Genomic DNA, 21275 nt, shown 5'->3' on the forward strand with positions numbered 1-21275 from the left:
AACAGCAGCTCCACAACGGATCAGTTGGATAAGATGCCAAGTACCTTTGGATTTGGGTTTCTCAGGCTGAAGAAGTGACATGGACACTCCTTTTGGCAGCAGGAGTTGGTGCATCTGTCCCTCTGATCATGCTGGGGGAAGTAAGAGGTTTTGGCATGAGAAGGTGCTTTTCCCTGCTGTCTTTTTCCCCCTCCCTCCCGGGAGAAGGATCAAAAGGCACTCAATCAGCTGATGGACTTCACTCCAGGTCTGAAGGAAGCCTGACTAACCACCCTCAAGTGTAGGCCACGTACTTCCAGCACTTCAGACACACACAGAGGGACGAGGGGAAAAGTCCAGCACAGCTCACGTCACGTTGCTCCTGCCTTACAGAACAGATCCTGCTAATTTCAGAGCCCTTGTCTGAGACTGGCACAGTTCTGATCTGGGAAGCAGAGAACAGCTGCAGGTTTGGCAGGGCTATGATCCCTTCATCTATTTAATGGCCCTCATACACCTCTGAATCAATAAAGCTTTCCCACTGACAACAGCACCCACCAACATCTTCAGTAATCAGGATTTTTAATCTTTTTACATTGCACTTCAAATGCCTCAAAGCCTTAAGAGAGGAAAATCTCAGTAGGAACAACTGTAGATCATATTCAACACTGAAAAGGTACAAGTGACCCCAAGCCAGTAAAACCAGCAGATGACTTCACTTCCAGAGACACCAGCTCCTCTGGCATCATCCTTGGGGATCCTGATGCATGCTAATCCTTGGATAAATAGCCATTTAGCATCTTCAAGGGCCATAAAAGAACAATAGTTCATTTCCAGCTCAACATAACCACAGTAATTTTGGAAACCCTCAGAAACAAACAAGCCCAGGAGATAAGTGCCTCCTGGTACCAGGTAACTGAGGACTTTGGTCCCGTTGCCAACTCAACCAGATTCACTTCCCTTTTGGAAAAAGCATGACTGTAATTGCAGTAAGGCTCTCCCAGTCAGAGTCTGCTCAGAGGAAATGTCTCAACACTATCTACAATCAAGAAACTACGTGAGCAAACAGCCACTGATGGAGAAGCAGCAGCAGGAACACATCAGGCACCAGCACTGTACACCAAGTACCTGCAGATCCTTGTTCCAGAGACACTGAGAGCAAAACCTTCCTGTACCTGAGGGATCATTTCACTTGTAAAATGGATTCTTTTCAAATTAGAACTGTAGTTATTACCAAGAGCAAGACTGAACAAGGGATTCCACTGAGCAAAGAGCAAACTTACCTCGTGGGAACAGCAGAGAAGCCACAAAGAATTGCTGGATGCTCATCCCACCTCTCAGCAATTTGGGTTGACAAACACACTGAAGCTTCATGAAAGCAGCACAGACACTTCAGGGCAGGAGAAGAGTTATTAAAAACCATCTGACAAGAAGTGACACTTCATCTGCATCCACAGTATTTAATTTGTTTGAATAATATAGTTACAGATAAACAGTTCACTCCATATACAATTACCAATACCTTTGTTTTAATACAGCTCATATTCCAGTACATCAACACTATTTTATTTACAAGGTATTTATGTACATTAACATCTTTCTAAAGTCAGTGCATTGTCAATAGGTTTTGTACAATAATTTACAAAGTGAATGTAGTTAATAGTTAACTTAATAAATTTACTACTAATCCATGAATTAATTTAATTTAAAAAAATTAATTACAACCAATGTAACAAACACAGAAGATCAAATAACATTAGTAGATTGTGCTACCTGCTTAAATAAAACATCTGAAAGTAAATCAGTTGAAAAAAAAATAATAGATCTTTCACTTTTCATGGAGTTTGCGGAGGGAGGAGTAGACAAATGGGCATTGAAAAAGCTTCTAACCTAGAAATTCACAAGTCATGTTTGCTTTTCTTCAGGCTCAATGTTTAGACCACTTGAAAGATCCAAGACCAGAGAGGATAGGGAGCAACACCTGACAGGTAAGACAGTACTTACTTTTGGAGCAAGATCTGCTGCCCTGAAGGAGGCACAACCTGCAGAGGTTCTGCCTGAGGGAGAGTGAGACCAGCTGCTATCATTCCTTAAATGGGTCCAACTCAGCTCTTCCTGGAAATTATAAACTTCCCAAAGGTTTGGCATTCTCATAAATCACCTTAAAATGACTCCAAACATTCATTTCAGAGAACCAGGTAAGTAACCATTTTGTTAGTGAAGATACAAGTTCTAAACTGGGAAGTTGATAATAAAATTAATAAGCTGAAGAATAAAAGGCCAAAAAGAGTGAAACTTTTCTCTTCAGTCAGATATGCAGTTGAACACTGAAAAATGTTTAAAGAAATGCCTGGTCAAAAACCAACCATCTTTTTCCAGTCTCTGCTAAGACTCAGTGATGCTTCCCCTCATGCAATAAAGAGCATGGAAAGCAATTCTGGTTTCATTGCAAGTATTTGCATACCCTGTTGCAAAACAAAGGAAAAAAACCCCAAAATTTGAAAGGCAACCAAATTTAGAAAACAAGAAACTCCATTAAATCATGAAACCAAGAAAACACCTCCATCCATGAATGCTACTTTAGCTACCTGACAGCCACAGCTTCGGCTTCCTTTGAAATACACAGTGGATAATTCACAGCCACTCACTCCAGAGCCCTTACAACAACAACAAAAACGACAAACTATGGTTTGGAATTGGATCAGATGCATTTTAAAAAGTGCAAATTTCAAAGCAACACACCAGTCATGGAACAGAAGCTCAAGCATCTTTCCTTCCAACGCTTGGGAACGGTCTGTGCAATGTGCACGTTTAAGACACCGTGAGTGTAACCACAACTACTCTCTCCAACCTGAAGCTGCTTCTCTTCAGGCAGAAAAGCCATTCCTGAAACATGTTGATCTGCACAGCCAACAAGGTGGAGAAAACACAAGGAGAGTAAACCATTCAAGTGTAGAAATTCATCTCTTCGCAAATGACGATTTGGTTGTGCTCCCAACACACAGAAAGAAAAGCAACTAACACACATTAGTGGTGGCAAAACTGGAAACTTCTCTTACTCTCCACAGTAATTCTTTCAGTTTGTGCACTTCACCTTCTCTTGCTTTCCCTGTTTTGCCAATAAAATGCAATAAAACTGCAGGAAAAAGGAGGTAGCAATATCATGTTGCCCAAAGACAACACTACAAATTGGTTTTCCCCATTATGTTAAACCTAACCAGAGCCTCGGGGGAGTTGTTAGAACAGTTGGTAAATTCTACACTACTCTGCTTAGCTCTTATTTGGACTATTTAATTTCGCTCTTATTTGGTCCTAGTTGGCTTTTCTCAAACCATTTTGTTTAAAGGCCAATGGCAGTCTCAGCCTGATGTCCAACATCAGAAACGTCTCGAGCATGTAGTGAGAAAAACAGAACAAAACGACACTATTGGCTATTAACTAGTTAATTAGGGGGTTCTTTTGTGCTTTCAGCTCACAGGCTGTGACAACTACACGGTGGTTTATCTGTCTCAGTAAACAGCAAAGTTTCGGGGTGTTCTCCCTCCCACTCTCACAGCAGTGCACGGAAGCTCAGCCTCACTGCAGGACACAGTACTTCTTGTAGTCGGACTCGAAGTCCTCGTCCATGCTGCTCGTGTCTGCCATCTTCTTGCCATCAATCTTGGGCAGAAACTGGGCATAGTCCACCCCCTGCTGCTCGTAGAACAGAATGTAGGCAGAGTCCGTGTCGATCTCGTCCGGGTGCAGCTCCTGAGACATGGAAGAGGCAATGGGAGGATTGTGCTACTGACACCAAACTCAAATACAATCACCCTACAAACTGTTTTTTCCAGGCTGTTTGTAACACAAAGGATCACACTTGTCTCCCTCCATCCTTATCAGGCTCTGTTATTTACTTGAGTCTGACAGATTTTACAGCGATGAATGCAAATGATTTTTCTAAGCATTGGAACAGAATTCTTCCCCGAGTGAACACAAACTGCTGCCCTCAGCAAAATATATTCTGGGATGCCCATTTTTAGTAGTTTTTCCATCTTGGTACAAACAAAACAAGCATCTTTAACCACGGGAGCAGCTGATGAACAGCTGTTACCTTGACAAAACCTCCTGTACAATTTCAGTTCATAACTTTAACATTTATTTCACGTAACTTTTGAGATGTTCATGATCTCAAACAGCTCTGACCAATGTCCTGCCTAGTGGCCCATGGCAGGGGGTTGGAACAGGATGAGCTTTAAGGTCTCTTCCAACCCAAACCATCCTGGGATCCTATAATGTAAATTCCTTCAGCTCTAGGTAACCAAGACAGAAATAATTTGCTAGAACAAGAAATGATTTACCTTACAGCTACTGTCATTGTAGCAGTACCACTTGTTGTTCGGGTTTTTGGCATAAGTGACGTAATGACCCCCTCCCATAATTCCTGAATGGCACTGAAGGAAACAAAGAAGAGAATAAAGTCTGGATCAAACACCAGATAAACGAGTCACAGATTCATTAGCCACGAGTGGCAATGGTTTATGACAGTTACACAGCTGCAGCTGACTGATCTTAGAGATTCAAGCAGAACAAGCATGAAGCAGAGACACTTTACTTGTGCTCAGTGATACCACAAATCTATTGTGCTGACCATGTCTCTACTCTGTTCTCCTCCCCAAACAATCCCTACTGCTGTAGGGACCACAACAAAGGCATTTAGCCAAAACAATGGCACAAAAAGGCAGTTTTACCTGCATAGAGAGACAACTCACCGAAATTGCATATAGATTGTAAATAGGGTTAACACACACATCTTCTCTTTGGTCATCTGCAGTGTCATCCTCACTGTGGTTGTCCCCCTGGCCGTTGCTGCTGCCGTTGCTGTATGTGTTCTGCTCACAGATGTACCCGTTGGCCAGAGTCACCTCACTGTCCTGAGCGCTGTACAGCTCACTCTGGCTGCCACCCAAACCCTGCCCCTTGGTGAGGGCATCCCCTTGATCAGAGGTCAATCTCTGCTCCTGCTCAGTACCATTCTCCTTGTTGGCATCCAGGTTTTCTTTGCTGCTGGACAGTTTGTTTTTCCCCAGCTGAGGCAGCCTCAGACGCCCTTTGCCTCTGCCTAAAGTCCTTGGGCTGCTGTTTGGGCTGCTGTTTTTACTTGAGGGACAGCTGGTGCCACTTTTCCTCCCCAAAGATGGAGATGCTAAAAGAGAAAACAGGAAGATAATACTAAGAGAAGAAGTACAAACGTAGCCTAGATTATTTTTTTACTAGTGGTTTTTTAATTACCAAACATTACAAACCAAAGCTTTTATATACTCCTCATTAGCTGTATTGAAAGTAAAAACCTCTCTCTGTGCACACACAGATAAACTGAGATTTAACTCTCATGCAGGAGCACAGTCCTCACTTTTATTCCAGCCCAATCACACATATCTCCTGTCACTGAATAACTTTATTTTGCTCTTTTTATGGCAAAGCTTGACTAAAAGCCACTGAGAAGTGTTTCAAAATAACCACAATGCTTTGGCCAAAAAAAACCCCATTAAAACTTTGTTCACCATATATGTTTTCCCCCTTCCAAATACCAGTACTGACTGGAATTCTCCCTGATCATCACCTACCTTTGACATTGTTCAAGACAGTAGTGTTGAGGGAGGAAGGACTCCTGTTGAGTGTATCTCCTTCTCCTGGGGTGCCACAGTTCTGCACCTCTGTTTTCCTGGGCTCCCCTTGGAGAGGTCGTGGCTCAGGAACACTGTCCACCTGGAGTGTGAGCTGCTTCCTTTGGAAGTGACTTGGATCCCTTTGTACCAGAAAGGCACTTGGGTCAAAACTTTCTCTGGGGAATTTAACAATCTTCTGAGATTTGATCCAGCGACCGTTCACAAACTGAAACCTCTTCAGGTGAATGATCTAAGGGCAAACATGGTAGAGAGAATGAAAGGAGGACAATGACATCCCAGTGAGTCCACAAAACACATTTTACTGATGCAAATAAAGCCAGCAACAATGCTGTGTGTGACAGTTTGGATTCTGGGATTGAGCTGGTGAAATATGAGCAGATATTTTCATGAGGAGATGATGGAGAAGGTTGCTTCAATTCAGTGCTCAGCACTGTTTTGAATAACCCACCAAAACTGAAAAACAACAAATGCAGGTGTTCCACCACCAAAGCACCGTCTGAGTGTGAATTCTGTGTCAGAACAGCTGACACTGAACACAACCCACCAGTGTTTCCTGCAGTGCAGCAGCTAAAAACACTCAGAAGGATTTGAGGTTTGTTTTATTTGCCTGCATTAGAGAAATGCACAAAGCAAACTGAGTCAGTGCCTCTCCTGAGACTGTGAACACAGCAAATCATCTTACTCACACCAAGGTGTCACAACTAGCAGCTCAGACATGGGAATGAGGGATTTGGGTTTGTGCTGTAGAGACAAATTACACAAGATCTTACCAAAATAGGGGGAAGTCTCCAAAGATCCAGTTTTTTGGTGGCCAGACAGTGGGTCTTGCATTTGGAGCAGTAGTACATCTCATCCTCTCCCAGCTCCTCCTCACTGGTGAAGGCTCTGAGACAGCTGTCCAGGTTGATGGGCTCTGCCTGAGCTCGGCGGCTCTGCTCAACACTCTCATGTTCTTCCACAATCTGAAGGGAGACACAACTGTATCTGACTTGGAAATGTACACACACTGCTCAGAGGAAGCCTCAGCTCACAGAATCCTACAAGGAACCTCGTAGAGTCATTTAGGATTGAAGATTAAAACTAGATGTGCTAAGTTTCAGCAGAAATTTTAGTTCGATTATGATGAGGCTGATATGCAAATCATTCTCTGTCCTTATTCCTGGCTCTGCTTACAAATCATGCACAAAGCACAAGTCTTTAGATGGAACTCACAAGTTTGACTTGTTATTCTAGATTACCTCAGCTACAGGCTTAGTTTCAGATAGGTTTTGTTGCCTCAGTGAGGAAATAGGTTTACTCACATGCCTGTTTAGAGTTCTAGAAAATGTATCAAATTAGCATATTTTATAACACATTATGGAGAGTAGATGAAAACCAGCTCACAACAGCCAGAAAATGGCTCCTTAAAAGCTTCTCTTCCACATTAGGGTCACGTAAGAGGTCTAACATTAAGACATCAATTGATCCAGAATGTACTGCTCCATGAGGAGCAGGAGGACAAGAGGGCACAGACTCAAGCTCTGCCAGGGGAGGGTTAGGTTGGATATTAGGAAGAGATTTTTTACAGAGAGAGTGATCAGACACTGCAATGTGCTGCCCAGGGAGGTGGTGGATTCACCATCCCTGGAGGTTTTCAAGCTGAGACTGGATGTGGCACTTAGTGCCATGGGCTAGTGACCATGGGAGGGTTGGACTCGGTGATCTTTGAGGTCTCTTCCAACCAGGTTGATTCTATGACTCCTGACTTTGGTTCAACAGAAAATGGACAAAAGCAGCAGCAAACAACTCAAGAAGGTGAAAAGGGTTGTGGTGCAGAGCTGGTAAGAAGCACAGGGTGTGCTGAGCTCCTACCCGCTCCTGCGAGGTCTGGTAGCGCAGGTGAAGCGCCGTGGGGTCCCAGTCGACGGCGATGTAAGCATTCCCCACACAGGCTCTGTCCTCTGTGCACTCAATCTTGCAACCACGGCAAAACCTGCAGCACACAGTTAGATGTGCTAAGGGAACTGTGCAGCCACTAAGTTTTACATCCCTTCACACTCCAGTTCTGTTCCTTAGCCTGCAACATGTGCACCCTCCAACGCTTCAGGCTTTGCCTCCAGGGTGAGGCATTTTAACAAAACTACACTCAGTGTCATTTGCTATTTTACTACACAACTTTCATAGAGATGAGAAAATAGAGCAGTTGGATGAGCTCCACCATCTGCATATCATCATGTTCCTCCAGTAGAAGTTGTCCCTGCCCATGGCAGGGGGTTGGAATGAGATGAGCTTTCAGGTCCCTTCCATCCTATGATCCAATGCTGACCAAACCTATCCCAAAAAAACTACACTGCTTTGTCTCCTCACGTAGTTTACACCATGATAATTCACTTTATTACCTAGACACTATTTCTTTTGATGAGTATATGGCCTGGATACCTTCCAGCAAGGGTCTGGAATTATTTTTAACAAGTCATTGTTTAGGGAAAATCCTAAACATCCTTCCAGGGTGAGCTTCTTACTGCCCATATTAGTTCTTACCCTTTAAATGGCAAAGGAAACTGTGAAGGTAGATAATTTACACCTAAAAGTTTGGTTTTGTGTGAAATCACCCAAGTATGTGGACACACATGTCTGCACTCACACACACATGAATATTGGAAGGGTTTAAGAGGTTTTGATAGTCTCCTGTCGGTCTCCTAACTGAAAGTTTTTGAGGCAGCAGAGCTTTCAGCTCTCCAGCACATAACAGCTGTACTGCAGTGCCACTGCCATGGGAGAGTTCTGGTGAAATTACATTCCAGACCCTTATTGTTTGAGATTACCTCCAAAGTCTGGAGCATCTCACAAACCCATTACCATAAATTACCTTCCTGCTGCAGTGATTCCCTGCTGGTAAATGGAAAAAGGACAATTTACCTGTACCATGGACACCAAGCACAAGAGTTTCCATCCTTCTGAACTACCCTGAGGGTGAAGGGGTACTGATAGCCCATGCTGTCATCACTGAAACACAAGGGAACACAACATAAGGCAGCAGCACACACACTGCCAGTTACCCTCCATGTGCTTGTTATGCTTACTTAAAGAAAAACAACACAAACCCCCTCCAAAATTATACTTTTGATAACATTAAGCTATTAAAACCTGCCTTTACATGGCCTAAATTTGTCAGCTATAAATGATGCTCAACGCCTGGATGAGAATGAATCGACCAATTTGTGCAAAACCAACCTTTAAGTGAAGCTACATTTAACTGTGATTTTTAATTACTGCTGTTATTCAGAGAAATCCAAACTGAAAGAGATTTATGTCATTTTAGATCTTCAATCTTCACCAAGCCTGAGCCACTGTTGCATCCTTCAAGCCAAAGGCTGAGCTGCCACACTCACCAGTCCTGTGCATGGTTACTGGCTTCCTGAGGTGGGAGGGGACTGGCCAGCCTGGAAACCTGGATCCACACAGCATCATACAGGTCTCTTTTCCGGGTGTGAACTGTGCAGGGGACAATCAGTGGCATCCCAAAGAGACTGGGACGGTTCTTCTGAGAGGAGAGGAAGTACAGCTCCGTCCGCATCTGGTGTGGGGAACAAGAGGAGGGCTCAGATGGAAAGGATGCTGAGCCTTGCTACTTAATCCAGGCCTTGGCAATTAAAATCAACCTTTAATTCTAGTCAAAGTACTCTGCTTCCACTATAAAATACTGTAAATTTTGATCATGGATTTGAAAAATGTTTGTGTTTTATGATATTGAGGTTATTTAGGTGTTAGGCCATAAACATAAATCTGTATTAAAGTCATGGACAATACTTCCTACTTCATGTGAGGTATATGAGGGAAATGTACCCCTGCTCCTTCTTCTTAGGAAATACAGATTGATTGATCATATGGACATTCAAAAATCCTTGGGTTTTTGACACTTTCTTTGGAAGTTTCATAGTATGTGAAGGGGTTAGAATGGACATTAAAGATCATCCAGTGCCACCCCCTGCCCTGGGCAGCGACACCTCCCACCAGAGCAGGTTGTTCAAGGCTTTATTCAACCTGGAATGAAACACTGCCAGGGTTGGGGCAGCCACAGCCTCCCTGGGCAACCTGGGACAGTGTCTCAGCACCCTCACAGGAAAAAACAACACTTGATGTTACCAAACACTTGCCAAGCAAAGCAAAAGCTACTGACCATTTTCCTGTGCACTGCAATGATGTACCCTGTACAAGGACTATCAGACAACGAGGGCACGTGACCGTTGGGCATCCAGCTGGAATGGTTCCTCTCAGTCCCACATGGCACTACAATGTTTGGCATTCCATTTGGAATCAGGGTTGGCTTGGGAAGGTCCCCGTTCATCATGATGTTGGGAGTTCCGTTCGCTGATGGCCCAGTTGAGATGTCTGTGGGTAGACAGTGGGTAGACCACAGAGTTACCTACAGACCCAGCACTGAGCATAGGATTGTTACCCTCTGCACTCTGTGTGGAGCACAGCCCAGCAGAGCGTGCTGAGGCTGCTCACAGCTGCTTTGTGCAGCACAACTCCTTCAGCCTTTCATTAAATCCTCACTCGTTACCAAGAAATAAAGATTTCCCCTGAATTTGAAGGAAGAGGGCAATCCCTGTGTCTGTTACCTGTCTGCACAGGGCTGGATGCTGATGTAGGGGATCCTGGGATGGGGATCTCAAACGCACACAGGAACCCACTGACGGATAACCGAACCTTCTGGTTGTCTTGAGGGAAGTTCTTTAGTAAAAAAGGGAAAGTTAGACATTAATAGAATAACATGTGTGACTCTAAACATGTTTTGTTCTTTCGGGAACAGTTATCTGCCAGCTCCTCTCTCCCTCCCTCCTGCTTTCCTACACCTTTCCAACAGGAAAAACTGAGCCAACCCCTCTGCAGATCTTTGCAGCAAAATCTGAGAATTAAGAAAGTTTCTCTAAATGGACTGAGAACACCTTGTTACAAGCAGTTTTTAATCTAAGCAGTGACAGCAAAATGTATGTACAGATACACACACACTATAGAGCCCTAACCCAATCATTACTTATTCCCCTGACGTCTTGACAGTGTTTAAACTCATCACAGCTAACTTGAGATGTATTACCTCAAGATGATTTTATCCATTTTTTTGCCCCTAAAAATATCATTAGTAATCAATTTGAGTCTATTTACAGCAAGCCAAATTAATGTTCAAATGAACTAGAAGTTCATATAGAGATATAACTAAGCTGACTTTTAATCCTATTCACAGTTCTTGTGCACAAAACAATGTCAAAAAGGAAAAAACAAGAAAAATACCCAAAGTATGATGCAGCAAGGATTCATCTTTTTTCTTCTTACCTTGATATTGGAGCTATGCACTTCTGCAAGCAGAATCTGCTCTGGTTTGAGCCCACAGAGTTCACTCAGCTGTTTTTTCAACCCTGTATACTTCTCATCCATGTTCAATCTCAGGCCATATCGAACAGGAGTGGTACCATCTAATTTAATTACTTTGAAGGGGAAAAGAAACACACAGGTCAGCAAACCAGGCAAGTCTTAATGAGAAGAGTAGATTACAGCTCCCTACTTATTGGAAAAGATTTTTTTTCCTCCACTTGAAGATATGATTTAGCTTATTTTCCCAGTCAATTTTCAAGGGCTGCAGGCAAACGTCAGAAAATCTCTCGCTGCAAAGGCAGTGGGAAATGGGTTCAAAATTTGCTTCACTCTTGAAATCACCTTTTCCTTTGCCTCTTTCCCAGCAATACACAGGTTCTTCAGAGCACAGGTCATGACTCACATTGTATTTTCCCTCCAGTACTTGTTTTTGGCTCTAGGCAGATTTAGGACAACCTCCACAACACAGTGAACAAAGTTCTCCAGATCTCCATTTCACATCTTTCTATACCAAGTCCTTCAATCAAGACTGAGAATGGATCATCTGTGTTCTGTTTTTAAACGTTTTATTTCAGTTTCACTGAAAATTCTTGTACTCTTGTACTCTATTCTATTCAACCTATGTTACTACTCTTCATTGTAAGCACTAACACAAACCCAATTTGATGTTTTGTAGCATATGATCTAGCACAAGTCTAGAGTGAGTCAAACATCACCACTCACCTGTAATTTCTAGGTGCATGTAGCTATCCATTGGCAAAGGCAAGGATAAAAAATTAAAGGGGTCAAACCTAACACTAATATGTCCACAAGTTTTACATTTCACTTGTGACTTCAGCTGCCCATGAAATAAATCTACAACTATGGATCTGTTTCGTCTCAGATGGTTTTCCCAGGCCTAAAATGAAGCACAAAAGAAATATTACAAGGTTAGAAACTGAAGACCATTTCCTTGATCTCCAAGGTTTCATTGGCTTAAGGGAGTCAAACTAATCCCACAGAAGTTACTTCGATTTAGTAGAAATTGGTTATTGAGTTTCAACATGAGTAAAGAAAAGTTCTCAACTAAGAGAAATGTCAAGGTATGACATCATTTCAAGTACTCTGAGGAAGATCTTGAAATATTTTACCCCATAATTTTCAGGAGCTGTTCGAAACTGTTGTGAAATATCATCTTTATACTTTCATTACACTAATGTTAATGAATGAATGTTAATTAATTTCCAGCTCCAAGGTGGAATTGCCTCCTTAAATCACAGCTCCAAAAGATAGTACAGTCCTGAGAGGGTATGGATACAGAGAACCTCCTCCACAAAACTTAGCAGCAAACCAACTGAGCCCAAACCCCAACATTTTAAGCCTTACCTCTGCTGCTACTTCCCAGTCTGGGCGCCCGTCGCTGTCCTTCAGCTCCACGTATGGCTTGTCATGAACTCTGTTCAAATCCTCGTGGAGACCATCCAGAAGGAAAGCCAGGAGCTCCTGGGAGTCTTGCTGTTGAAAGCCATTAAATCTTGGAGCATATTTTGCTATTGTCCACTATAAAAAAAGGTCAGAAAGTGATTTAACATCACATAGCAGGAGGTGTGACAATAAATCAGAACACTGCAGACATGTGTTGCCAAGAGCTGAAGGGAACACCTTTGCTTTTAGAACAAAAGCTCATTTACAGGCAAATGCATCATCTTTTGTCCCTGGAAAGGGCTATAAAAGCTACATCTCATGCCACAATCTCTGAGCCATATCAGGTAACTCCTTTGACCTTACCACCACTGAAATACATGTTCTACAGAAGTCCTGAGCACCAGGACTGCTCAACACTGACCTCCTCCAAGGCATTTGCCCTGCACAGCTCTTCCCTGAACACCTCCCTGCACTCCTCACAGGCAAGAAAGCAAATTCTGTGCCCAGTTTGGACTAACATACATGATAACATGCCCAGGACATGGGATTGACTCCACAACCAATTTCCAACACATGAAATCCATGTCCAGGTGTCCTTCCCTTTCTCTAGGGGAGACACTGATTTAATGCTGCAAACCATTACAATACAGGTAACATCAGGAGAAAGTCCATTGAAATATTTCCAGTAGTCAGAGGAATTGTTGCTTCTGCCTTCAAACAACACAGCAGACTCACCCTCAGCTTTAACGGTGCTATGTTCTTCTGAGTCCCACTCCACAGCTCCTGAACCAAATCCCCATAGCACTTGGCCATGTGTCCTTTCATTCCTATTGGATTTGTCCTAGAAATCACAAAGTAATTAACACCATATTAAAATTTAAACACAGTTCAAGCCTGGAGATTAACAAGGAAGGAGAAAAGCTTCTTGGGTGATGTGTTTTAATTCTTCTGTATCTAATCAGTACCTGCTGTAGAGCTGATAACGCTGAACTTGGATTTATTTATACTGTCTGCTTCTGAAAGTCAGTGTGAGGAAATGTTCCAGCCTGTGAAATGCCAATGGTCTCCAAGAAAATTACCTGTTCAGCTCATAGAGATGCCTCCCTGAGATGAAGTAGCGTGTGAGAGGCTGCGTGTTACTGACACACTGGATACTGGAGTTCATGAAACAAGTGTTACCCAGGTTGCTTAATCCTGTAGCACCCTTTTCAGTAGGAACTGAGGGAAAAGAAACATAATTAGATGAGCTGGGAAAATGCAGACTGGTGGAGCAGCCAAGACCTTTTCACAGCAACCAATTTAATTTAACCTGCTCCCAATTATGAGTCTACAGTGGCATAGATGCCACAGATGATATAAATACCTGCTCTCAGCTCTGCTTAACAGAAATGAAGGTATTTGCTGGGACATAATCCACCACAGACGGCAGTACAAACTATTTTCAGGCAAATGGTACTGAAAATTCTGGAGTTATTTGTTCAAATCTTAACCATTCCTAACCTTAAAACCCCCCAAAAATCAAAAATTCGCTATGTGCCATTTGTCTCTGCTCTAACTGAACAGCTACAAATTTATCCACACATGCAACCCTCCCACATGGGGGTTAATAAAACAAAGACCAAGCAAACAGCACAGGCAGAAAACACCTCTTCCAATGCTAAAAGCACTCACAGCAAAAAGAATTGTCCCCACATAATAGACACTTGGATTTTTTTCCTTATCCATCAGTTGCTCTGCTGAAAAACTCACCTTTATGTCTGTCTATTTTGCTGCTGTTTGCTATAAAAGACATCTCCTCTGGCCAGCTCATGTCTTTGTTTCGAACTAGAAAGGGAGATGAAGAGGATTGTTCATGTTACTGACTGCAGAGAGCTGAAGAGCTTTAATCAAAGTTCCCTAATATCAGAGATTAGCTATTTGCTTGTTTTCGGGTCTTATTTTTTGCTAGTTTTCATTTCAATGTTTCCAATCATTATTGGAACTCATTGTAATACTGGCAGCATTCCAACCACACCATTAACATCTTGAGCTGTTTAGCCTCGAGATTTCTTTCCTGCTGGAGAACAACTTACTCTAATACTCAGTGAGGACCCACCAGGTCTGAACAAATAGCCACAACTAATATGTTTTGCTGCTGCAAACCAACAAAACTCCAAGTGTATTCCACACTAAGGACATACTACACGTGTTTACATGCACTAAATTAGCTTTACCACCACCTCCCCACAGGTTCCCTCTGCAAACCTCTATTTTGAGTGTAGAAATCAGTTCTAGTCCCTTTTTATACCTTCTATTACTAAATGCTGCTCATCTTGGATTTTAAGGTATTCCAGTCTGTGATCTTCATCATCCAGCAAAGTGAGATAGTTCTGCAGGAGAAAAAAAAAAGAGACTTGATATAGTTATTACTTCTACATATAAAATACTCTGAGGGTATTTTAACCTCAAAGCAATGAAACTAAAACACTGACGTGCACAAACATCTCTGGAAAACAAGGAGTAAGAGTTTTCCAACCTGAGCAGTGAAACTGTAAAGGAAAACTTATGGCCACTAATTTTTTTTTTCTGTGCATGTACATTAAAGTGTCTAGGAAAAAATAAGACATATAATATCCAATAGCTGCTAAAAGCTTTTAAAAGAGGAGAAAGAAGCCTGTTGTTACCTCACTGTTGTACAACCAGAGGCGCATGTCTTCCTCCTTGATCCGCAGCCTCTGGGACAGGTACTCGTGGATCTCTTTGATGGTTTGCATCCGACTGAAGCAGCCAGTGTAAGCCAACACCCTTTTCAGAGGAGCATTTGGAGAAGGGACATTGCCTGGATTCACAATCATGAGAGAAGGGGAGAACAGAATGGATATACCCACAGGCCAACTGGAATCTGAGCTCTAACAACTCGGACACTATATAAACTCTTTGCAAAAAGTAGGAGAGAGTTTTCCTGCTTGTGTTTATGGATCAAATGATGAGTTGGATGGAAAACCACTTGTTACTAACCCTCTGGGACAACAGATTTTCTATCACAGCAGATAAATTATCTCCCTTCCTACTAAAACCTATTAGAAAACTGCTCCCGAAAGAGTCTCAGGAAATAAATCATTTCAGAGAAGTTGTACAAGACTGTTCTTTGTGGCTCTCACAGTGTCAGAGGCCAAGGGAATTTTCAAAATAAAGGGCTGAAAAATTTTCCTGAGTTTTCTTTTTGAGAGAACACTAAGTAAAAAAAAAAAAAGGAAGGTAAAAAATCAGCCTGACTATTCTTGGGAGTAGCAGGACTTTGTTTCAACTCCTCTGTGGAGCAGACAGAATCACCCTGGAGGTCACACAACATTTTCTGGATAACCAAATTCCTCCAAACACATTCTGTGAGGACACACAGGATTTTCACCAGAATTTGCCAACAATCCCATGTTTGTAAAACAAATGAATTCCATCAGTCAAGACTGTTGCTCTTCTCCACAACATGAGCTCATCTTGAACTAAAACATTTGCACAAGAGATGAGATCAACTTCAGATACTTTGAGTTTAAACTTCAGGAGTTCCTCACTCCCCACAGACAGGTCTGTAACACCCTCAGGAGAAGCTTTTGTTATCCAGCCAAACCCAACTGAGCAACTGCAGCGACCTCAAAAGTGACATCATTCTACTTCCACTGGAAAAAGGCTCAAATAACACACACAATACCATCTAAAATATGCAATATTATCTTACATGCAATTTGACAAGAGGGGAAACTATCCTGTGATCATCTCACAAGTCAGCAAAGCAGCTGTTTCACTTCAATATATCAAGCAAAGTAATCATTTTTTTCTGAAGGAAAACAAACCAGCATTTTCTGAGCTGAGGGATCAGAGGATTAGTTGTAAGATTACAGCAAGAAAGCACATCTGAGAACTCAACAAGATTAATAACTCATTGGACAAATGAATTAGTGCAGTGCAAAATGATTCCAAATCAAGATCAAATCTGCCACATCAGAAGATTCTCTTTATTTGAATTTGGGCATTTTCAGAGGTCCAAATGAAGCAGTTTCCATTTCTTAGGCCCAGTAGGAAAGCTGAATTTGGATTGCAGGCAGTTTCTGCAGCAGGACTCGACCAAGCAGGCAGCTGCTGACTACACCAGGTTTAGATTCTACCAAAGCAGTGACAAACTGAGCATCTGCATGAGAGTTTCAAACAGAGCCTGACACTAGCGAGGCTAAAGGACTGAATTTTCAGTAGTCTGGTGAGCCCAATCATGTTCCTGTGGGTACAAAAGTGGATCTGTGTCCAACAGCACGTGAACATCAGGATTGCTCCAAACCTCTTCCGCAAGGCAAACTGGGAACTGGAGGCAAATCCTGCAACACCTGAGTGTTGTGAAGATTAGATTGTGAAGCCTCAATCTAAAGGTTATTCTTGTACAAACTTCTGGTGAGCACTACCACCACAATAATGACCCATGTACTTCAGTTGGACTTTTTTTAAATGAATTCTTTCTATTGAATTGTCTTTCCCAACTGCATCATATAATAGTCTTGATATTCCATTCCTTCAGTTGCTTTCTGAAGAACATGGAATAGTTTGGGGGATGAAAGTTCAGCTGCTCAAGGAACTCAGAACCAGCTGACTGAACACTGATTTAATTTCTTGTCTGATCAGATAAACACACCACCCCCAACGCACAGGGGCAACTACTCCGTGGCTACAAGATCCACTGCCAAGAGGAATGATCAGTTTCTGCAGTGCTCACTTCTCACTCTCAACTCACCATCTTTGCAGCAACCATGCAAATCAACTTGACTTCCCTGCAAATGCTCCCTCCTGCCTCCCCCTCTCAGGAGAGGACAAGGAGGAGAGACATTGACTCATTCCCCTGTGCTGATTGTGCCGTGGAGGTGATTAGCTGCAGTGGCAGAAGCTCCTAGAGCTGTGGGCTTGGCTTTAGAAACTGCACACTGGTGTTCTTGCTGCATTCTTAAGTTACCTCTAGGCAAATGCTGAGGAAACATTCTGAGGCTCATCATACCCATATTGACCCAGATGTTGGACTGCTGTGTGCGCGTGGCCGGCTGCTGCCGCAGGAACAGCAGGTACCGCGGGAACAGCTCCAGCTCAGCCACGTTGGTCTTGCTGTTCTTGATCACCTAGGAAAAATGTTCAAAACGTGGTTTTCAGCCTGAGCTTGCAAATGTGGGGGGATCCCCAACAGGAACAGAAAGCAATGATTTAAATAAATCAACTGTTTTAGCAGGAGAGGAGAATCCCAGAATCAGTTGAGGTGGGAGCACAATGGACCAATCTGGACCAATCTCCCTACTCAAGCAGGGCCAGCACAGAGCACATGGCTCAGGGTTGTGTCTAGATCCTTCTGGAACACCTCCAGTGAGGGAGAATCCACGACCTTTCTGGGCAATCTGTTCAGTGATTGCACAGGAAAGAAGTTCTTCAGATGCAGCTTCCTGTGCATCAGTTTTTTGCCCATAACCTCTTGTTTTACTGGTTTACACCACTGAGCAGAGTCTCATCATCCTCTTGGCACCTCCTGTGCATGTACATGAATACATTAATGAGGTCTTTCAAGGCTGAACAGCCCCAACTCCCTCAGCCTTTCCTCATCAGTGCTGTCCTCCACTGGACCTGCTCCAGGAGCTCCATGTCCCTGTGGATCTGAGGATCTAGAACTGGACACAACACTCTGGACCTGCTCCAGGAGCTCCATGTCCCTCTTGCCCTGAAGAGCCCAGAACTGGACACAACACTCCAGGTGTGTCCTCACAAGGGCTGAGTAGGATCACCTCCCTCAACCTGCTGGCAATGCTCTTCTCAAAATGAGAAATCCTCTGAACTTCTTATGGGATCTGAGGCAAATAGCCACAGGAATGATAATTTACTCATTCCTAAGCACTTTTTGAAGCCTATTAGCTGCAGGTTGTCAAAAGCAAACACTTACTTAGTGGAGCATAGCTCTCCGCACCACACCATAGCAAGAACATTTTCATAATGCCTGAAATCTCTGTGAATCTACAATGAACCTCATTAATTCCACTCAGTGTATCCTTCAACACAGAAGTTTCACAGCTGCTGAAGAAGCTCACACATGCTGAGTAAGAGATTTGTAATGAACTTTGGGGAACTATAGGGTTGAATTGAAACCCTTCACGTTGCATGAACAGATTGAAACTTACTTTTGTTATGTTTTGATATGCTGCCAGAAAAAGCTGAAATCACCCCAAAACAAATTTTGCAGCTTTTCAATCACCATTTCTACAAAGATTTTGCTCCCTAGATCCACCCAAACACAGACATACATAAATGGATGTTCCCTATTTTTGTGCCCGTGTGAAGCAGAAGAAAACACTCAGCTGTGAGAAGCAACACAACACACTGAAGTGTCACAGCATAAAACTTCAATAACAACAAAAACACTAGTGATGACATTTTCTGAGCAGAAAGCACATTAGTTTGTGTGCAAAGTGCTGTGGCCTTTTCTGGATCATGAAAGGTGTTTGTTTCCATGGAGAACGTGTGGGAGGAGGTAACACAAGTCAGGGATTTTTCTCTGTAAAATAATTGTCAGTGCTAGAGCCAACAGACCAAATTGTCAAAAATCAGACAGCTAATTCTCTCCCATCTGTGACACTGAAGGTTTGTGGCACCAACCACCTCATCTCTGTTGCTACCATGACAAAAATCCCCTCACAGCCTTCTTTGCAAGTGTAGATGCTGCAAGAGACTGACTCAGAATTAACCAACCCCTATATGGATATGGAATGCATATGTATAGTCATACATATATACATAGACTGCATGTATTTTCCAGTGTATGGAATAAATATACTCCACAGGAACTGAAGGAAGAGTTTCCAAGGTTTCTAAGTGAACAGACTCCTGCAGCTGCACCTCTGAGGTGTCTCTGAGCAGCCATTCTGACAAGGAATAATCTTTGCTTCTTTTTTTCACCGGGGTCACCTGTTGCCATCTGCTTTTTAGCTCTTCACCACGTTTAGTGCATTGTGTTTCTAAGACATCGAATCTGAGGGAGCAAATGTTACTTTCTCCCCACAGCATGAAATTGGGAGAGAGGAGAAACAGGTTGTCAAAGCTGCAGGTGTCCCAGTTGGAATTTCACAGGTTCTGCAGACCAGCTGAAAATTTAGCTCAGCTTTAAAGATGAGTGTTGGCATGTCAAGTGTTTTAAACTGATCTCAAGTTTACTTCTGTCTGCTTTAGCCATCACGAGCAGCTGAGCAGCACTTGCCCTGCTGCAGCATCTCCTGGGGATTGTGCTGCAAACCTCCTGCTCAACAGACACAGCCTTCTAACCATGGCCAGTTTGGAGGCTGCTTTATCCCAGTTTGCTCTTCAACACTCTCCGTTTAGACCATCCATGGGAGTTGGCCATACCAGATTACCCTGTGCCACTAGTGTTAGCTTGGATAAATGAGGTAGTTTCTACTTTCTCAGCAAGGAAATGATGTCTATAAGCACAACTTACCGGCCTGGGCAGGGACAGGTTTGCTCCATACCAGTGGTAAAGTGCTCTCCAAACTGGTTCTGGTACCATGACATAGTCCTTTCCTTCAACCAGCTGTGGAGATCTCTTTAACCTTCCTCCCTCCATTGTCAGTGATGCAGCCTTGAAACAAAGAGGGTTTGTCACATCTCAAGTGGCAAAAATAGTCTACAGCCACAGAGATTTTAGTTCGTGGACACAGAACACTCTTTAATTATTAAAAAAACTTCTAAGTAGCAATTAACAACTGATTTTCACACTGAAATTGGTATTTAAATGGAATTATCTCACTATTTAGTATTTCTCTAAAAGCTTGTTCAGTATCAAACTCATAATGTGTTTCTTGTGTCACCTACTCTGACAACTTAGGGTGGAGAATCCAATCTCTGCCCATCACTGGTGGTGCTGGTCTGTTCCTCATTTCAGTTGCATGGATACTGCAGCAACTGTCAGTTTTACTATTTAGTTACCTATTTTCTCTTGTTATGCAACAGCAGTAACTCATTTTTACATCGAAAATATTTTACACCCAATGCTGAAAACCGTGTTTTCATAAATACCTTTCCCATTGCTAAGTTTTGCATGATAACATTTTGAATGTTTCTTTCCTCACAGAACACAACAGAAGCAAAACACATTTTTTTCCTCTTAAAATAAGAGCAAGAAACCCAAATTTTGTTCTGTGACAGAAGTGATTTAGAATTAAGCCACCAGCTGGAAACCAACACATCAAAGCTGTGGCTACAGTAAGCTAAAAGCTCTTTTTGCTGTATTGACATGCCTCAGATGCATTTACCTTCACTGGCTCCTGTGTCACCAGGGGCTGGTTATCGATAGCTCCTGGTTTCTGAGGGTTAAGCTGCAGCAGAGCATTGCCATTGGTGCCAAGGAAACACTGGTTGTTATTGTCTGAAGTGTTGTGCTGCCTAGCAAAACACACCTCGGTGCCTGGAGTGCCAGGGTACACAGTATCTGCGACACGACACAGGGAAAGACATGTCAGCCCCTGATTCCAGACAGCACAAAGGAGTCAGTCAGATTCTTCTAGCCTTTGGGGCTTGTTTTTAAACAAGGTTCTTGCAGTTTGCTGTCCCTCAGCCTGCAGGAACACATGCAACTCCTCCAGCTACAGACTGATACAGGTATTAGGCTCAGGAAAGGAAAGGAAAGGAAAAGCCAAAAGGAAAAGGTAGGGGGGGAAAAGGAAAGGAAAAGGGAAAAGGAAAGATGGGGGAGGAAAAGGAAAGGAAAAGGCAAAAGGAAAAGGTAGGGGAAAAAGGAAAGGCAAAAGGAAAAGATAGGGGGGAAGGAAAGGAAAAGGCAAAAGGGAAAGATAGAGGGGAAAAGGAAAGGCAAAAGGAAAAGATCAG

General features: G+C 42.9%; 1 protein-coding gene across 1 annotated transcript in view; it reads right to left on the reverse strand.

Annotated features, from left to right (window-relative positions):
- Positions 1-3555: 3555 nt before the first annotated feature.
- USP32 (ubiquitin specific peptidase 32) overlaps positions 3556-21275 on the reverse strand; it is a gene marked incomplete at its 5' end in the record, with an annotated part of 44523 nt that continues 26803 nt past the window's right edge. The window contains 21 exon segments of the mRNA XM_009083940.1: positions 3556-3729; positions 4320-4412; positions 4731-5164; positions 5586-5877; positions 6419-6610; positions 7500-7620; positions 8547-8633; positions 9020-9204; positions 9808-10019; positions 10253-10364; positions 10965-11116; positions 11727-11901; positions 12369-12542; positions 13143-13248; positions 13487-13625; positions 14157-14231; positions 14695-14776; positions 15071-15225; positions 17419-17536; positions 19888-20028; positions 20702-20877. Of these exon segments, the coding sequence (XP_009082188.1) occupies positions 3556-3729; positions 4320-4412; positions 4731-5164; positions 5586-5877; positions 6419-6610; positions 7500-7620; positions 8547-8633; positions 9020-9204; positions 9808-10019; positions 10253-10364; positions 10965-11116; positions 11727-11901; positions 12369-12542; positions 13143-13248; positions 13487-13625; positions 14157-14231; positions 14695-14776; positions 15071-15225; positions 17419-17536; positions 19888-20028; positions 20702-20877 (3395 nt within the window).

Source organism: Acanthisitta chloris, unplaced genomic scaffold, assembly GCF_000695815.1.
Source record: "Acanthisitta chloris isolate BGI_N310 unplaced genomic scaffold, ASM69581v1 scaffold10171, whole genome shotgun sequence".
Classification (NCBI taxonomy): Eukaryota; Metazoa; Chordata; class Aves; order Passeriformes; family Acanthisittidae; genus Acanthisitta; species Acanthisitta chloris.